At 42.4% G+C, this 20,225-nt stretch overlaps 2 protein-coding genes across 2 annotated transcripts; one reads left to right on the top strand and one right to left on the bottom strand.

Moving 5' to 3' along the window:
- Nucleotides 1-4,557: 4,557 nt before the first annotated feature.
- On the bottom strand, nucleotides 4,558-7,034 carry LOC104942582 (aladin-like). The gene is made up of 7 exons (XM_010767828.1): nucleotides 6,878-7,034; nucleotides 6,533-6,665; nucleotides 5,764-5,891; nucleotides 5,321-5,376; nucleotides 5,129-5,220; nucleotides 4,992-5,038; nucleotides 4,558-4,660 (listed from the first exon to the last, which is right to left on the bottom strand). The coding sequence occupies exons 2-7, from the start codon at nucleotides 6,644-6,646 to the stop codon at nucleotides 4,558-4,560; spliced, it is 540 nt and encodes a 179-aa protein (XP_010766130.1). The 5' UTR covers nucleotides 6,647-6,665; nucleotides 6,878-7,034.
- A 1,321-nt stretch (nucleotides 7,035-8,355) lies between these two features.
- On the top strand, nucleotides 8,356-20,213 carry map3k12 (mitogen-activated protein kinase kinase kinase 12). The gene is made up of 16 exons (XM_010767814.1): nucleotides 8,356-8,593; nucleotides 10,191-10,710; nucleotides 11,912-12,107; nucleotides 12,210-12,401; nucleotides 12,845-13,003; nucleotides 13,783-13,941; nucleotides 14,144-14,252; nucleotides 14,436-14,545; nucleotides 14,768-14,884; nucleotides 14,981-15,115; nucleotides 15,223-15,392; nucleotides 15,439-15,531; nucleotides 15,618-15,910; nucleotides 16,001-16,068; nucleotides 16,334-16,613; nucleotides 17,625-20,213. The coding sequence occupies exons 2-16, from the start codon at nucleotides 10,248-10,250 to the stop codon at nucleotides 17,778-17,780; spliced, it is 2,700 nt and encodes an 899-aa protein (XP_010766116.1). The 5' UTR covers nucleotides 8,356-8,593; nucleotides 10,191-10,247; the 3' UTR covers nucleotides 17,781-20,213.
- Nucleotides 20,214-20,225: the final 12 nt, after the last annotated feature.

The following is a 20,225-nucleotide window of genomic DNA, read 5'->3' on the forward strand; positions in this document are numbered from 1 at the left end:
CTCAAATACCTGTACTTTCTACTTCTTACATGTTGAACTCAAATACCTGTACTTTCTACTTCTTACATGTTGAACACAAATACCTGTACTTTCTACTTCTTACATGTTGAACACAAATACCTGTACTTTCTACTTCTTACATGTTGAACTCAAATACCTGTACTTTCTACTTCTTACATGTTGAACTCAAATACCTGTACTTTCTACTTCTTACATGTTGAACACAAATACCTGTACTTTCTACTTCTCTCATTTTCCAAACAGGCTGGTTCCTTTAGTCTGAATGTGTGTTTGGTGGCGTGATCATTATTATTTAGAGTCATTGCGTGCCTATTGATTTGAACACGATCCGTGTATCCATCATTTCCTGGTCTTCTCTAAAGAAGAGGGACCAATGAAAACGTTGTCATGTTGCCGTTGGTCACCATGGAAACATTCATTAGCTAACAATGACATTATTGTTCTATTAATATAAAGGGAGGTCAGGTACTCTTTAAAACAGCTGCTAGTTACGGGTACTTTTTACTGAAGTACATTTCAAAGCCCCTTTACTTTGACTTGAGTAAAGAAGTTTAGTCAGTACTTCTACTTTCACCAGAGTATTTTTAAACACGAGTATCTGTACTTCTACTTGAGTAAAGGATGTGTGTACTTTTGACATCTCTGATAAGTAGTAATATAGTGGTAACTGCTACAAATGATTGCTCTGTCAGAATATATCTTCTGCCACTATATGAGCTCACCTGTTATAACGTCATCAGTAACATCATCAGGAGATGAGGGACCTGCCGCTGCTCCAGTATCTGTGGCTCTTTCTGAAACTAAAGGCCATGTGTTTCATGATGTTAAGCTCATTTTGATGTCATATGACATATTCATGTTATCCAAAGCAGATATGCTCCACAATAGATTCCTGGCTGACTGCCTTCAATCGAAACAACGGCTGAAACTATTCTTAAACTGTGTTGGTTGCGTTGCTCACATTCCTTTTGAAATAAATGTGTTAGAGGCTGTTTTCCCTCAGTTTGCTTTCTTTCTCTTTAATTTCTTTTCTTTCCTTTTTTGATACCCCGATGTTCCTTTCTTGAGGAAAGGACAGCCTGTCAGTGGGGGTTCTAGAAACTGCATTTTCGACACCGACACTAACTAAACAACTGAGTTATGAAATGTCCAAATATTCTTAGTGACCTAATTGTTGTTAAATCTACTGGGTGGGTGGTGCACTGCTGGAGGTCCGGACTAATGTTTGTGTTTGTAAAACCCTGGCTACAGCCCTTGCTTACTCTTTATAGATACCAGTTAATATTTCACTTTAATTACGTTAAAGGGGTTTGATTTGACATTTTGGGAAACAGAGCGTGTTTCTCAAACAAAGACTTATGGTGTGTTTGAAGAGAAAACATGCAGTATTTTCCTAAATAGAATTGAAGGGATGAAACCCTCTTTAATGGTCACACATGCAGAGCACACAGCACACAGAGTGACATTTGGCCTCTGCTTTTAACCCATCCTAGTACCAGGAGTCTAGCACTAGGAGCAGTGGGCAGCTATTGTACAGCGCCCGGGGAGCAATGGGAGTGAGGGGGATGTCCGGTGCCTTGTTCAAGGGCACCACGGCAGGGCAAGAGGTGAACTGGGACCTCTCCAAGTAGCAGTCCACACTCCATATTTTCGGTCTGGTCGGGGACTTGAACCGGCGACCCTACAGCTCACAGTCCAAGCCCCTACTGACTGAGCCACTGCCGGACACTACCTATAGGTGAGATTTCACTTCATTAGCTTGCTGTTACATTACACACAGTCTTTTGGTCCAGCTGACTGAAGCCCATTCATGTGTGAATAAATTGGCTGCATGTCTGTGTGCCAATTATCAGATGTATGTGAATAGAAATGCCAACACACCCTGTCTGAGTTTTCTATGCTTTGCATTAAAATACTTAATCCTTCTAAAATAGCATTGAGTTTATAATACTATGTATTCACTTTAATGTGGTACAGAAATTTATTTTAATAAAGCTTTCCTTATATGAGATGAGACCATGTCTAATCAGCTTAGCACCAACAACCTGTATACTGTAAGCCAAGATTAATGTAGTCAGGTGTATGCAAAACAAACAAATGTAATCAGTATCAATACAACATTTTGTTGAAATATTTAATATAGCCCTTCGGCAAACTGCAATTAAATGTATTTCTCCTCTTCTGTATTTTATCCTACAGAAGGAGAAGATTAGGAATTGCTTTCACAATTCATCCTTGTTAGTGGGCTTTAGTTCATTTGGTCTACAAGCAAGCATTTCAAAAGAAAACAACGTGAGTAGCTTTATTTAACTTTGAAAAAGATGTGTAACAAAATGAGGTTTATAACTGGTTCTTTTCAGCATTGTAGCCCTTACAAAACCGTGACACATTGTTGGCAGAGAGAGTGAAAATAGTGAGATCGTTGTTGCTTTGTCTCTGGCCTCCCTGTGAGTATTGTATGAAATACAGCAGTGAGTGTTTTGGAGGAGGGAGAAAGCTGTTCCACCATCCACTGCCAAGCTTTATCAGATCAATCCCTTCCACATTGACAATCTGTTTCATGTAACAATTCACAAATTGCTTCTAAGATTAATCAGAAAGAATTATGGCCAGGTGTTTGTGCATGTGTTGCTTTCACCTTCCATATTTCCAATCCTTACAAAGGGGGAAGATAGCCATTTCCAAGCTGTGATCCTTTTATATCTATGATATGATATGAAATGATTTGTTTTACATGGACAAAGAATGGAGGTTGAGACAGATGCAGGACAATAAATCAACATCTAAATGCCATCCTTCTAACTTGCTAACAGTGACAACGCTAACAAGCAGACGATGCATACCAACTTTGGTCCAAAGTCTGGGGTAACAGGAATATCAAGTTACTATACAAAATGCTCTGGCAATACATTCAATAATTGTTGAGATATTTCTAATTTTGTTTGAGCATGAGATCTTTACTTCAGATGTTCTTCTGAGTGAACAGCAGATTTAACACAATTCATTTTATGTAACACAGTATACAGTAGGGCAAAAAAGTATTTAGTCAGCCACCAATTGTGCAAGTTCTCCCACTTAAAAAGATGAGAGAGGCCTGTCATTTTCATCCTAGGTATACCTCAACTATGGGAGACAAAATGAGAAAAGAAAAATCCAGAAAATCACATTGTCTGATTTTTAAAGAATTTATTTGCAAATTATGGTGGAAAATAAGTATTTGGTCAATAATAAAAGTTCATCTCAATACTTTGTTGTATACCCTTTGTTGGCAATGACAGAGGTCAAACGTTTTCTGTAAGTCTTCACAAGGTTTTCACACACTGTTACAGTGTGTGAAAACCTTGTGAAGACTTACAGAAAACGTTTGACCTCTGTCATTGCCAACAAAGGGTATACAACAAAGTATTGAGATGAACTTTTATTANGTGTGTGTGTGTGTGTGTGTGTTGTTTTATATTTGTGAATATGTCTGGGTGTTGCCATCTGTACGTGGCGGCGCTGCATTCTTTACGCTACTTACGTTGCTATGGTTACGGTGGCGATGCCGGCGCGGTATTTGAAATGTTCATATTGATATTTTTTTAACTCTGGCTGTGTAATAAAAAATATGGCAAAACGAAAACAGCCAAGCGTCACAGCTTTTGGATTCACAAGCAAAGAAGCGAAGGAGTCTAAAAATGACAACGTGAACGAAACAACTTTGAGTTGGCCGGCTGTAAGCGGCGTTAGGGTCGAGTTTGACAGCTCCACACCGAGGGAGAGGCCTGCCGATGCGGAGCCTGAAGACGCTTCAACAACGGCCACAGCCGCCGGCGTAGTGACACGTCTGTAGTACACTGTCTGTAGTACACTGTCTGTAGTAACACTGTCTGTAGTAACACTGTCTGTAGTGACACTGTCTGTAGTAACACTGTCTGTAGTGACACTGTCTGTAGTAACACTGTCTGTAGTAACACCGTCTGTCTGTAGTGACACTGTCTGTAGTGACACCGTCTGTAGTGACACTGTCTGTAGTAACACTGTCTGTAGTGACACCGTCTGTAGTGACACCGTCTGTAGTGACACCGTCTGTAGTGACACCGTCTGTAGTAACACCGTCTGTAGTAACACCGTCTGTAGTAACACTGTCTGTAGTGACACCGTCTGTAGTAGTAGCAAAGTGATTTTATAGCAATTGATGGAGAGCGTGCGTGTGATATATTTAGTAGCAGGATGTGCTCTGAAAAATAGGGCTCCCCCGAAAGCAAAGGGTAATTCGAACACTGGTGAGGTGTATGTGTTCAACCTTTTCTTCTCATTTCTAGACATGGACATTACCTTAATTATTATGTATCTGCTTGGCTAGTAAATTCTTAAGGGCGCTGCCTCTCGCCCTGAGTGTTTATACAGTTTACTAATGCTCTACTAGTTTTGGACTATTAAACCTGCTTGTTTCATGATTCTCTTTGTTGAGCTTTGATCAGCAAATAAGTCTAAACTGAATATATTTGAATTCACAGATATGCCGCGTAGACTTATTTCCATTAGCGGAAGACACTACCTTTTGGGGTTGTAGATCTTAATGGAGTCGTCCAGCAGGGCTAGAGCAAACTTATCTGCGTGGGGGTGCCAGGCGAAGGCTCGCACCACACAGTCCGACCTGGTGAAGCAAGAAGGCAACTTGTTTCAGTCAAGCAACAGTTAAAATACTCAAAAGACATTCAGTTAGCGTTCATGGAACTCAAGCAAACACAAATGATTTTTACATTTAAAAACCTGAAACCTTCAAGAAATTACTTCAAATTATAATTGTCACAATTCTGGAGGATAAATGTTCTGATGATTCACAAATATGAATCAAATAATTGTTCCAGTTAAAGTTAAACTGTGTCGCCAGTATGTCTGCTCACCACTTGCTCATAATAAATAGAATCCTTCATTTGCCCTTTGAGAGCTAAAATAAACTACACATAAAACAATGTAACACTTACCAGTTGAGCACTTGTGAAAACTCAGCCAGCATGTCCTCACTGCTCATCTACACAGCGACAGGTAAAAAGATGTTCAGTAAATGCATCACAACAACTATCTGTTAATCAAGTGTGAAGAACATATATAAGTAACTCACTGTGAGATGAGGAAACAGGGAGCCGTGGAAGGAGGAGAACCACCGGATCAACGCCAGCGTGAAGCCAGAACTCACTGACATCCATTTAGGCACTGCAAGGACACAAGATGCAGGAGAGGGCATGTATAAACATCAGCGGGTATGACGGATCTCTTCATTAAGTGTTCAAATAATCTGAATATGTTGGCGTACCTTCTGTATTTGAGTTGGTAATTTCGTCCAGTAGCCCTGTGAAACCACCATCCCGCCTGAAATGGACAAATAAGAAGCATAAATAACCGTAGTCTGTAAAAGATGAGGCAAAATGTTGATATTACAGCATACAGTGTTATATGATTTTATGCAAAACAGTGTTGGAATACTGGCTCAGATATTTGTGTATGTTGTTAAAGTGTGAAAAAAGGAGTTTGATCCAATTTGACTTGATGTTGTTTAATACGTTGGGTGTACTTTCTTTGCACGCATATAATTGTGGGCTTCATCGTGTGTGTGTGTGTGTGTGTGTGTGTGTGTGTGTGTGTGTGTGTGTGTGTGTGTGTGTGTGTGTGTGTGTACCTGGGTCTGAAAGAGTGTGTGTGTGTGTACCTGTGTGTGTGTGTGTGTGTGTGTGTGTGTGTGTGTGTGTGTGTGTGTACCATGCTGCTGCGCTCCTCATCCACAGTGTTTCAGAGTGGTCCAGGAAGGCTGCCTTACTGCTGCTTTCTGTGCGACAGTGGAGCTTCAGAGACTCTCGGGGGAAATACAAACTCAGAGGACTCGACTCCTGAAGAAGACACACAACCATGAAGCTTTTACCAGGCAAGTAGGAAAACACAAGCAGTGACAGGTGAGAGAATATCATCACATGCATAACTCTTCAATGTGTAACTACTCTAAATGTGCCCAATGCTGTGAGAAAAAGGTTATTTATCCTTAAAATATATGGTATAAATTGGACGTCACTATGTCACATGACAGAGAATATTTTGAAAAGACTCAATAATATAATAATAATAATGTATGTTGTATTATCACCAACATATGAATAATTCACTAATATGAGTGACTGGATCACATGACATGAAAGCTATTGACAAAACATAGTCTATCTTCAATTCCTGACATACCATTACTCAAAAGGTTTCCCATAAGTTTAATTCATGTTTTTTTTCAAGTACAGTATATGTAAGTATTGAAAATAATATTGGTGTTATACGAACATGTAATGATGGTCCCTGAGTGAAAGCCTGTGTTTAGGAGCAAGGGCTCAGCTGTGAACTAACCTTCCTACAGTACATTGAGTGAATGTCTCAGGTTATGGTATATCTAAAAGGTCTCTGAAGTGACACCAACAGCTTTGAATAAGAAGACATCTTGTCTTTTAACGTTATTAATTCATATTCATACACAGGCTCTGAATCCGACCTGTTTGAGTCGGTGTTCCGTGGAGCCTCCTCCGGACAGCAGCTCGTTGTTGGACTCGCACAAAGTGCTCTGTCCGGCGGGCAGAGGAGCGGGGAACAGCGCCAGAGAGCACATCTTCAACACGGGGAAACCACTGGAAACACACCATGGGTCAGTCAGGTAAACACAGAAAAGTGGATGATATGTTCCATTCTTAACAGCAGACTGTGGCAAACAAATAGCTAGCTACCTTACACTAACAGTTAAAGTTAGCTAGCTGGCTCAAGCTAACCTAACTAGTTTGATATCGGCTTAGTTATGACAACATAAACCGTAGCTCTTTGTTTTATATGTGCTAGAAGTTACCTTGTATTGTGTCCTGCGTAGTGTGGTCAATTATAGTCCTTTGTGTTTCCAAACAACAAGATAAAAGTGCATGCTGAGTTGTTGTGACACTTTTTTAGGTTGCTTTTTCAGTTAATCGCGCCGTGTGGACTACAGCAAGCGAGAGGGACAAACAGTGCGGAGTTCGGCTACATAGCGACGCTATGCTGCCCTCTTCAGGACACAGAGCGACATGACATCTGCACTTTCCCAAAACACACACCAAAGGTTTTTTTAAAGAGTTGAGATGACACAAACAGTCCTTTTACTTAACTGAAAAATAGTTTTAATCAACAGAAATCTTTCCGGTAATGTATTTGCTCCATGTAAACCGTTTATTAACTTGTCCACATTAACTAAACTAAATTAGGCATGATGTGTGATTAAATAAACACAATAATAATGCTGTCATTATCAAAATCATCTTGACCAACTATGTTTACGTATATTAGACATTTATGGCAATGCTTTAAGAGTCCTTTCTTGTACATAAAATACACAAAACTGCTGGGAACAAGGGAAACAAACCTACATAAAGGTAAGGAACAGACAAGTCTACCATGTACACAAGTATTTGGAAAAAATAGGCATAAACGTATGTGAATATTATATAAACTAATGTAAAAAGCACAAATGACCTACAATTAAATCAAATGGAAAATGTCTGTTGTGTAAACTATACAACTGGTGCAAAAAACACTGAAAGCACATTCATGGACTGTACAGTATGGCTTATTACGTACAGATTACTTAGCAAGTAGGATTTATTTTCACAGTGAGAGATTATATTTATACAAATGTGTTCATTTAAAAACTGTAATATTATAATTTGAGCAGGGGATGTTTTAGCGTTACAGGGGTTTTAATGGGTATTTCCCTCCTCTTCACCAGGGAAGGTCAAAGCAAATAGACAGTTGCACCCCAGCCTCCCTGGAGCGAGCTGGCAGGGATCCAGTGTGTCTTGCTCAAGGACACATCAGCAGCAACAGCAGGGTGGATGCTGGCTGACACATTGTAAGATAAGAGATCAGATGAGATAAGTGACTGTATTATCATCCATCTATACAGAGTGCAGTACATAGAGGGAAACAATTGTGTTCCCCTGGTTTCGTTGCAAAACAAAAGAATGAACAAATCAGGTGGAAACAACATAATACTAAAACAGGCACATAATAAGATACAAAACAATGTTCAATAATTCATGTATGTGTCACAATTACAGAACAATATAGATAGCCAATTTAAATAAAGCTAGTGTTATTAAATGTAAACAAATAGCATCATGCTGGTTAACGCTCAAATTAAAATAATGGATGTTATGATGGAAAACTGAAGCCGCGTGCATGTGTGTTTCTGTGTCTGTGTTTGTGCGCGCACGTGTGTTTGCAGAGGGTGGTGGGAGCGCCCCCTCGCGGCGCAACTTGCATTTCCGTGACGTCAATTCAGCACTGGAAAAGAGACAGCTCCCTCCCCCAAAAAACCCAGCGCGCCTCACGTTGCATGGGTCCTCGGTTATTGATAACACAATTTGCCCGGTGGGATCCATCCCGGTTGTGTGAAACGCGTGGATACAGGGACTGGAGATACAACAGCCAGCGCGCACCGAGGGAAAAACAACAATCTACTCATTAACACCGACAAATATAAAGCCGAGCCCACCCCCTTCACTTGACAACGCGACATCGAGCAGGCAGAAAGGTATGGGAATGTCATACTATACGGTTAAATGCTGGTGCGATAAGAAATCATGGATCACAGGACGTTAAGTTATGATGCTCGGTGCGGTGGCGTTCACGCCGCTCACACTGCACCAATGAACCGATGCTGCCAAGAAAGAAATCATCGTCTATGGTTGCTAGAAAATCATATTTGTGCAGCAAGAAAGCCCACATTGCGAAATGTTTGTGTGCCAACGTTGAGTAAACGTTGAGACGCTGCGGCAGTTTCACTTGGCATGGACTATAGTAGGCATCGGGCTCATGCACGTCGGTTATGATGCTGCTGAGTGTCATCATCACATCCTCGGTTATTTAAAGATTGATCTTCCTGCGTTTGTGTTTGTGTGTTTGTGTGTGTGTGTGTGTGTGTGTGTGTGTGTGTGTGTGTGTGTGTGTGTGTGTGTGTGTGTGTGTGTGTGTGTGTGTTTGTTTGTGTGAGAGAGAGCACTGCTCCTTTGCACAGGCCTGCTGGTTGTTTATTGCCCATTTTATCCACACTTTCATTTCGCTCGGTCGTCATGGCTCTTCTCGTGCAGTGGTGCAGTACAAGAAATGGAGCTGGTGTGAGAAATGTGAATTGGGTACATGTGCTCTCTCTCTCTCCTTGTCGCTCTCTCACACACTTGCAGGCACTCACGCACGGGACGTACGTACACATCCACACTGAGGTGGTTATGCAATTCGTCATATTCTTCAGATGCACACAATGCTCTTTACATGATGCACGAAATATGGAGCTGAGAGTATAGCTTTGCTCAGATGTTGTCAGATACTGATGTTAAATCACAGGTGATGGACTGTGTGCTGCACAACCTCCTCTGGTAGATTCATTCATAAACCTCCTACTCCACTCTGGCTGATGGCTCCACTGGGCATGATGGCTTTTCAATTCACAGAGAAAGAGGTTTTACTGCAGGATTCAGACAGAACCTGGATGTGGTTAAACTGGGGGACTGGCTAGATGCCCAACTCACTGCACGACTCCACTCATTGATTGCTGTGCATGGTTTGAATAAAAGTAAAATTATTGCGAACGCCAGTCATTTCTTAAAAGATCAAAGGAGACAGTAGAAGTGAAGGGAGCCGCAGCACTGGCCAGCTCCAGCTGCATTGTGGAGCTGACTAATCGACAGTTTTAAATCTAATAAGCAGTCAGCATTCACAAACTTTAATATAACATATGATTATACTGACAATTATTAATTGGGGATGAAGATCTCTTACTTAAGTTAAATACAAGTCAAATGCCCTTAAATACTAATAGCAAAAGTAATCATACTTAGGCCTATTTCAGAATAATATACTTCATTTTTTTTTTTTTACTACATATGATTCAAGGTAGCTTGTCAATGTCACAGAGGTTTTAAAAAGTGTTAGCTTAACTTCTAATAATGCCTATTTGTTGACTACATTTTGTATTGTTGATCTGAATCTTCAAGTTACCCATAATGTAAAATCAAAGGGGTGGAGTATAAAGTAACATTTTTGCCAGATGCAGTGGAAGTATAAAGTTACATGGAAAACTTAAACTATATACTATAAATCATCCTAATGTTATCATAAATCTTCTCCTCCAGGCAAACATCTCATCTTTCCATCCTCCACCCTAACCTGCCGTGTTGGGGATACCCCTAATGAGTGGGACCTGTATCCATGAGCCCCGCGCCCCTTCCCCCTCCCTGTCAGGCTTCAGCACCCCCATCTCAGAGCCCTCCTATCGAAGAATCGATGGAGACACCCCTGCCTGCACCCCTGAAACGGACCTGACGCCCACACAGTGTGTCATCCGCAACCTGCTGTCCATCGACACCGGTGGACCGGGGGCTCCGGGCGGCAGCAGCCCCACCCCCAGTGATGGACCCTCAGCCTACTTTGACAACAGTGTGCTAAAACTACATGAACATGAGGCCTGCCAGTGTGGCGGGGGGGCGGAGGCGGGCCACAGTCCAGAGGCTGGGGCTGTTCGGAGCCAGTCGGATAACATTCGGCTGCAATCAGGAAGCGGAGGTTTTTTGGAGGGGCTGTTTGGATGCCTTAAGCCGGTCTGGACCATGATTGGAAAGGCCTACTCCACTGAACACAAACACAGCCATGAAGGTATGTGACAGCAAGTGATACACTTCTGAGCTCTCTGACCCGTATGCCATGCAACAAAGACTATTTAGATTTAACATAAATTACATTGATATTTAATAGATTGTTGTTGATGCATCCATGCATGATTAGCTGGTACAGGAGGACATCATTGATCTTTATCAACTTGCAGTTTTATCTAGTGTGTTCCAACCTAAGGGGTTGGGCAAGATAAGGTGAAGGGGTTGTGAGAGAATTCATGGGAACCTTTTCTGATCTTTCCCTTTCTGTTTTGTTAAATATCGGATGGCCTAACATTGGATTGTGTGTGGTGGAACAACCTGTGGACACAAGCTCGAGAGTTTAGGAGGCATTTATTTAATCTTAAACAATATTGTCAAAGCTCATCATATATTTTTTAAAATATAAATCTAATCTTAAAGTAACCATCAATTACAGCTGTAATAAAAATGAAGTGGCGTAAAAACTACAATATTTAGATCCAGAATGTAGTGGAATAAAAGTGTAAGGTAGCCAAAAAAACAAATACTGAAGTAAGAGAACATAAAATGTGTACTTTAGCGCAGTACTTGAGTGAATACACTTTATTTCACTAGAGGAGTGGGGGTCATTCACAGTAGCAGCGCACAGTGATTTTCACAGCTGGCCCGGATGGGGGCATCCTGTGCATCCTGTGCATCCTGTGCATCTGCCCCCGCCGTAGCTGCTCTCCAGATCTCGACACTTCAGTGGACCTCATGAAGAATTGATCCGCCTGTCGTCTTTATTCTGCCCATCTCTCTTCAGCGACTGTACTCACAGTCGATTAACTCACGTCAGTGTGACAGATGACTGAAAGATTAGACTATGAGAAAATTGTTTCTCCCTCAAATGTTCCCTCATCTCTGGACAGAAATGTAATATTCTACTGAAGAACTTATCAGTGTAGCATTTGTTTGAACATGGCAGGCACTTCATATGCTGTCATTGTGTCCGGCCAGCCCATTCTTATGTGTAGCATGGAGCTAACATTTGCTCAGCGAGCCCCCTCTCTGCCAGGAGTGCATATTGACATTTAGAGGCTTTGTAATGTCTGACGGATATGAAATAGGTAATTACTCAAAGGATGCTGCTAAAGAATTATCTCTTACAATGCCCGTGATAATACTGTATAACACTACATGCCTTCTCCATGTATTTATTGCATTTTTTTGTGGACTTATTGGTCTGAGTTTAGAGTCCTGGGAAGTTCCCTTTGAGGAGATCTCCGACCTGCAGTGGGTGGGCAGCGGGGCGCAGGGGGCCGTCTTCCTCGGCAAGTTCCACGGAGACGACGTGGCTGTAAAGAAAGTGCGAGACATCAAAGAGACCGAGATCAAACACCTCCGCAAACTCAAGCACCCCAACATCATCACTTTCAAGTGAGGAAGAAGCACATGATATCCAACAGTATCTTTAAGCTGCATTCATATCTTTCTCTGTTCACCTGGGCCATGTTATCTGACTGCCATGTCTTCCTACAGGGGCGTGTGCACCCAGGCTCCTTGTTACTGTATCTTGATGGAGTACTGTGCCCAAGGCCAGCTGTACGAGGTGCTGAGGGCGGGCCGGAACATCGCCCCCTCCCTCATGGTGGACTGGTCCATGGGCATAGCAGGTGGCATGAACTACCTGCACCTCCACAAAATCATCCATCGAGACCTCAAGTCCCCCAAGTAAGTCTCAATCAGCCAACACAAGACCTCAAGGTTCATATAGTGACAGTTTGTCAACATGAAAACAACTGCATATAGATTTACAAGAGGCGCAGCAAGACGGGATTGCATAACATATTTGAGGCAATTTGCATTCTCTGTTTAAAGATAAACTTAAATCAAACTACATCTCAGCAACTATTTGAGAAAGCCACAATCAGCGGCTGGTGAAATATGGCTCTGTAAAAAAAGTAAATTGCACAATGCTGTCCTCGGTCTGTCTGTAGTGCTGAACGCATGTTTTTTGTTGTTGGAAAAATAGCCTCTTCATAAAGTACATCTTATATTAACTCTGAAGCATTTACAGCAATGTTTATTAATGTGCGATGTCCTTGTTAAATAGACTAATACAACTGATTTCTAGTTATTGCCATGTAAAAGGACATGTGTTCCCACGTTTGCAGCATGCTGATCACACACGATGACCTGGTGAAGATCTCTGACTTCGGCACCTCGAGGGAGCTCAGGGACAAAAGCACCAAGATGTCGTTCGCCGGCACCGTAGCTTGGATGGCGCCTGAAGTCATTCGGAATGAGCCGGTGTCGGAGAAGGTGGACATCTGGTGAGTGTGATTACCAGGGACTTTGTTTCTCTCTTGCAAAAACATCAGCACTTTTCTCTTGACTTGATGCAGCAATTTAGCAATTATCTATAATGTGCTGCACCACAGTACGAGAGCAGCTCCTGTGTCGATATGGGGCCTTCTGTTTTCTTAGTGTTGTTGTTGTTGTATGTATTTGTGATTACTGTCATGACACCTATGTCTATACATTATAAACATACCACAGGAATTTTCATCTCTCACTTAAGGCACCAAATTAACACTTAGAGTAACGTATGATCACATAATGCATTAGAAAAAACATGATCTATTATAACATGCACATTTATTTTTGGGATTAAGCAGCAATTATGAAGAATAATGATACTTGATCTTATCTGTTATTAAAAAATGCTGTAGGTGTGTTGTGATTAGTGTTAACAGCATTATTCATATTTGATTGCTATGAGAAGACAGTGCTACAAGTAGATTATAAATGCATTATTTGGTTTTTTTACGATGCATTATAGATAAAATAGGCGTGATAAAAGTTATGACCAGTTCTTTCTCCGACCTCTTCTGTTAAAAAGATATTGACCTCAATGAGACTTTCGGAATTAACTTTAACTACCTTTACAGGGATCACATTGTGCTGGCTAATGGCTAAAACACCAGCACACACCAGCACACACCGGTTGTATAAGCTTTTGTGCGGTAAATGGCAAAAAACATCAGCACACTCCCCCCCCCCCCTCTGCCTCAAATGAACCTGAAAATAAGCATAATATGTCCTCTTTAAGGTCCTTTGGAGTGGTGCTGTGGGAGATGCTGACTGGAGAGGTTCCTTACAGAGACGTGGACTCATCTGCCATCATCTGGGGAGTGGGGAACAACAGCCTGCAGCTGCCCATACCTGAGAGCTGCCCCGACGGCTTCAAGATCCTCCTCAAACAGTGCTGGTGAGTAATGCCTTGGAATGGAGGACAAGGATGGAAAAAAGAATGAGCAGAGAAGAGAGGACAAGAGAGCAGAAATCGAGGATATTAGAAAAGTAAAAGCAACGTTGGAGAGTAGTTGTGTTAGTCTGTGGTTTAAGGACTTTATTGATGTTGCAGTGCATTGTAGATATACACAGCTGTCTTTCCTGTCTGGGATTTGCAGGAACTGTAAGCCCAGGAACAGGCCCTCTTTCCGTCAGATCCTTCTTCATCTTGATATAGCGTCAGCGGATGTGCTGTCCACTCCACAAGAGACGTACTTCAAGTCTCAGGTATGGTTGCTTCTTTCAAGCCTCAACACAAAAAACACATCTGTAACTTGAACATACAGATGTACACATGGACCCAGACAGGCTTAAGCATGAATAAGACTTGTACAACGTGCAGTAGAGAAGAGGTTTTAAAGTCCGTTATGGTGAACCGAGGCAAGGTTAACAGATCTGTGCTCTCATCAGGCTGAATGGCGGGAGGAGGTGAAACAGCACTTCGAGAAGATTAAATCTGAGGGTACTTGTATCCACCGACTCGATGAGGAACTGATCAACCGACGCAGAGAGGAGCTCAGGTCTGCTTTCTTTACTCTCGAATCTTGTAGTTGTATGATGGTACATTTGACTAGCTAACATGCATGCAGTAAGGCCACTTTCACTGTGTCCCATTTCTCTGTGTCATTCCTTTTGTCTGCCCACGTGGATGAGATAATGGCCTTGAGTGCATGTCTATTGTGGAGCATTTGGAGTCTCTCATGCGGATGCACAATGACAGCAGCAGCCTCTTGTCTTCTCAGGCATGCTTTGGACATTCGTGAGCACTATGAGAGAAAACTGGAGAGGGCTAACAACCTTTACATGGAGCTGAGCGCCGTCATGCTGCAGCTGGAGCTGAAAGAGAAGGAGTTGCAGAAGTACAAATAAACCCATGAACACAGAGTATACATTCTTTACGAAAGAATAAGCCACAGTGTGTTAAGAGTTTGTTGTCTTTTGGTATTCATTTCCAGGAGAGAGCAGTCTTTGGATAAAAAGTACCCAGGTTTGTTCAAGCATCACAGCTCCAGGCAGAGCAGCTCCTCCAACACCATGGACAAACTCATCAAGAAACGAAACGTCCCGCAGAAACTGCCCTCGGGAAAGAGGTGTGAGATCTTATTCCAGTGCTTATTTAGTAAAACATTGATGCTGACATGAATATTCATCACGCTTGTGGAATGTAGCTGTTGACTAATCCCTCTTACTCTTTCAGGCCAGACATTCTCAAGTCTGAGGTAATCCTTCCCAAAATGGACTCCTCTGTGATGCAAGTCACCATCCCGGCGTGCACCAACAGAAGCTCCACTTCTCCCAGCCGCTCTCGGAGGGTAAAGACCCGCCATCGCAAGCCGGGGAAGGGCAGCAGCGGGGACCTGGCTGGGCTGAAGGCAAATCAGTCTAATAGGGACGCGACTGCCCAGGCTAACAGCGGCAGCACCAACAGCTCCAAGCAGCTGCTGGAGCCGTCTGCAGCGCAGCAGAGGCAGCTCTCCTCCTCCAGCCCCGACCTCATCTGCACCACGCTCCAGGCGGAGGGGCAGGGGAAAGGGGAGCCCTCTGTGGGGGGGCTGGAGAGAGGGGGGAGCGTCAGTGCCTCTGCGGGGTTAGGGGGATCCGTGGCAGGGGCCGCCGGTCTGGATGATCTCACAGAAACGCCTCCACGCAGCGACACGCCGAGCGAGGACGCAGCGTCGTTCCCCTTCTCCAGCAGCCCAGACTCTCCGTGTGGGAGGGGGGCGGGAGCAGCGAGGGGGTCTCTGGGATCTCCACGTCATGATGGGGAGGATAAAGAGGAGGGGGCTGGGGCTGTGAGGCTACCCCGTGGAGCATCAGGGGGGATTGGGAGTCAGCACCTCACCCCCTCAGCCATTCTGTACAGAGCAGCTATCTCACGCAAACAGGTACCGAGCCGCCCAGCTGGTCACTTCCTGAGTGGTCCTCTGGTTATACTTTGGTCATTTTCAATTGTTCCTATTTCCTGTTTCTGACAGAGGCGTGGAGTGTCGTCCGAGGAGGAGGAGGGGGAAGTTGACAGTGAAGTTGAGTTACCACGGAGACGGTGAGTAACTTGCTGTCCTTCGTCACTGAAAAATGTCCTTGAGCAATCTTTCCTCTCTGGCAGAGTTTAAGATTTATTCCAAGGACAAGAATTTTTTCTTATTCACATCAAAACACATCATCAAATCTGTGATTCTTAAATCTTTAATATATTTCTGATAATAACCAATAAACACCACAAAGTCAATGCCCAAACCTGACTATTATTAGCTTGCTTGCCATGTGTTTAACCTCCGTGTGTTTTCCTTTGTTTTGAATATCTCCAGACGTCCGACTAGCATCACCAAGGGCCAGTCGGTGTCCACCTTCAGCTCAGAGAACCTGTCGGTGTCGGATGGCGAGGAGGGCCACACTACGGACCACTCGCACAGCGGCACCCCCGACGTGGTTAGCACCAACACAGACGACAGGTTGGACGATCGCAGCGACGACCTCCTCTCTCAGGGCTCAGAGATCCCGGCGGACAACGCTGACGGCCTGTCGGAGAGAGACGGAGCCCTGGGACCGGCCAAAGCTCCGCTGGACGCCGGGGGGAATCCTAATGAGGTGAAGAAGCTCGACCGTGGGGAGTTGCATGTTTCTGTGTCATCCTCTGAGACTGGTGTAAAAGAACATACTCCAAAAGCCAGTGGTAGAAAATGCAAAAAAAGTATACTTAATTTTAACCATGGGGCAAATGTGTACTTTGGCTTTTGACACCTTACAAAAAAGTTATGGTTTCTGGTTTGGACCCTTTCTCCGATTTGAGATGTCTATGAGTTCTCAGATGGTTACATTTAAAGTACAGTTTGAAACATAAAGATATACATTATTAAGGCTGGCCCTTCTTTGTACGTCAGTCGACAAATAGGTTGTTTTGGTGTTAATCAAATAACATTTCTTTAATCGATAAGTCATATTTTTAAAGGCTTGATTCAGGCTAAATAACTTTTTCAAATCAAATATTTACATTTCTCTTTGTAAACACTACATTTAAAGCGGTACTTGTGATGATTATTTTCAGAATTATTTTTTACAGAATTACAACAAGGAAAGACTTGATAAAAGTCCATAACACTTACCTATGATGTCTCCTCTTTTTGTTTTAAAAAACATTCATTACTTGACAACCCCCAGATTTATCTTGCGACCCCTATGTTAGGAACCACAGGGCAAAACTACCTGTCGGGGGTATCTGTTAGAAGGAAGCTAAAATCTAAAGCAGAAAGAAATGTAAGGTTAAAGGGGAGTTGTAGTGGACCGGTTAAACTAACAGGCTGTAAGAAGGTGTCAGGGGCTGAGGAGGTTACGGGTATCTGTTTCCTCTTTTTGTTTTAAAAAACATTCATTACTTGACAACCCCCAGATTTATCTTGCGACCCCTATGTTGGGAACCACAGGACAAAACTACCTGATTGTATGTAAAGTAGATAAACCTCAACCAGCTCGAAAGGAACAATTCTGCTAAATGCAGGACCTGTACTTTAAATGTAGCATTGTTGGAGATGTGACACAAGTAGATGGTTTGAATTCTGCTTTACACATCTCCTGCATGACATGCCCTCTCTCTCTCTCCAGAGCCGGGCCCTGTGTGATGACTCTGACTGCGACAGCGCAGAGCTGGACCAGCCGGGCAGCGGAGAGCCCAGCCGCCCCCCCGGCGCTGGAGCGTGGGTGCAGCCCCCTCTGCCCTACCAAGGGTCTCCACAGGCACCACACACAGCACCTCCATAGATAGCTGGATGCTAGCAAAGACCTCCAGCTCCTAGTGATGCAGTACATTACTGTTGTCATGAGGAATCACACCTACTTCACCACTCAGACTATGACAAGTCGACTTATGGTGTCTCATAAGTTTGTTGGATGGCATAGGACATTTGTCATAACCTGACATCCGATATTTTGGCAGCTTGTGACATCCGATAAATGTCATTGAAGTTCAGTAGGGTTTTTGTTTTAGGCAAAATAGTTACAGAAGTAACCTTAGCCACTGCTCCGGTTCAGCAGAAACCCAACCACTGACGCACACGCACGCACAAGAAACCACACTCGTTGTCCTTTAAACACTCTAATCCTCACTCTGGGAGCATCCTCCATGATACTCCACACACTTAATGCATCAAAAACTAATGAATAATAATGTAAATATCCATTACATACCACATGAGAAATATCTAACTTTATTTTATTTGTAAGATAGAAATGTAAGACTAAATGGTATGCAGCCCTGTGAACAAATGCATGACTACGTGTTTATAATTTATGGTTTGAATGTGTCCGTTTTATATTTTGTGAAAGTTTACACTTTTTTAATCCTAAGTATTACTTGAGGTTTTTTTGTTTTGTTAATAAATGTCAGCACTCAAGAAAAAAAAAAGGAATGAAAATCTCACCACGATGTCGATCATGATGCATAATTAGGATTCTCAGTAGGTAATATATTATTTTTTTTAACCCTCGTACTACTGAGTTATAAATATATAAAAGACATGGTTGAGGTTTTTTATTAAGCTTATCTTAGTGATGGGATGGAGAACATTTGTGTCACAAAAAAATGCACTTTTGCCATTACCGGTGTTGCTTCACCGGTTTCTCAAATTGTTGGCTATTTGATTGTGTCTCTTAGGGTGTGTTCATGTAATGAAATACACTAGCATTGGTAACCAAGGTACTATCTAAGCAACAAACACTGGTGCTCGTGCTTCAGTAAAGGAGACCCCTCCGATTTAGCATTGCACTCCTGTAACATTGTCAGCCTAACGAAGAACAGTTCAAGAAAAAAAGCGATCAAGAGGTCAAAATCAGTACGGCAGCACCAGAGATATGGTCTGCTTTATTCCACACATTATTACTTCTGGCGTCTACATTACCCACAATGCATCTCGGCCAAGAGCAGTTGTTTGGGGACTCCTTAAAGAATTGGTAGAAACCTTCTCTGTCCGAGCTCTGAGTTCACGTTAGTTGAGTTTTCCGGAAAAATGTATAATGTACACATACAGTCTGAGAACAGGTTATTTTTGGTTCATGCGTTTCTATAATTGTTATATTTGGTCTCCCACCTATGCACATGGAAATTGAGTCACTTTAAAATCCCATTTGGGCTTATTTTGTTTCAAGATACATTTATCTGACTACAGATGCCCCTCTTAAAAGATGTATCTTGTTGGACATGAAGCTGATATATATATTACCGCACTATTTAGTAGTGCATATTTTCCAATACAACTTAGTGTTGTTCAATTGTGTGCAGGAAGTATTTAGTCATTTAAAAATCTGCTGGAAAGTTTAGCCGTGGCGCTATGAAAGGAGCAAAAAGTATATCTTTGTATCGGTGATCACAAAAAAAAAATGTCATCCATGTTTGACCTTACAATTAGGCTTGAGATCTAAAGGTTGTGTAGGTTTAATCCTGGGGTTAAGGCAACCATTTGATGAATGGAAAACGTTAGGTTACTGTTTTGCTATCTTATCCAGGAGGAGAAAAGCCTATAGCAACAGAATCAGGATCAAAACAGTCACGGTCACACAGCCACAGTGGGATGTAAGGAACCCTTCAGGTCAAAAATACAAGTGTTTTGTGAGTCCCATTGGGCCAGAGTTTTGAGTTTGTGTTTTGCAAGTAGCAGCTAAGGTCGCCCTCCCATAGAGATGAAGCGCTAGCTACAGAGCTCTAATAAAGTCACCCATTACTAACTCCACACCTCCAGAATACTTTTCATTTTCGAAATGGTAGTCTTCAGAGTTGTATAAAAGAGAAAAGGAATTAAACAACTTTAAGTGTGTAAAATCTGTGGAGCTCCCCTTTAAGTAAAGAACCAAAAGGACTCCTGTAGTTCATGATGTTCCTGTTACCCTTTAAGACGCGGAGGTAGCCAGATAAGGAATAGAGCACTTCTGTGGTGGTTACTAGTCGTAAGTAAGTATCCTTTGGGTTTAAATAGAAATGTTTTGTTTTTATACAGCATTGCACATTGTACCTGTAACATAGGAATTATATCAAAGGCAAAAATATGAGCAACAATAAATGATGTATTGGTTAAAAAAAAAAAAGTTGTGTGATGTTTATCTACAGTAGTTTGTGCTGTTGCATCACATGAGACAGCTGAATGAGAAATAAACAACATTTTCAATGATTTTGAGCATGTCCAAAAGGTTCCCGTGTCTTTTCTTATCTTTTAC

Source organism: Notothenia coriiceps, unplaced genomic scaffold, assembly GCF_000735185.1.
Source record: "Notothenia coriiceps isolate Sejong01 unplaced genomic scaffold, NC01 NC01_scaffold00004795, whole genome shotgun sequence".
In the NCBI taxonomy this organism is placed as follows: domain Eukaryota; kingdom Metazoa; phylum Chordata; class Actinopteri; order Perciformes; family Nototheniidae; genus Notothenia; species Notothenia coriiceps.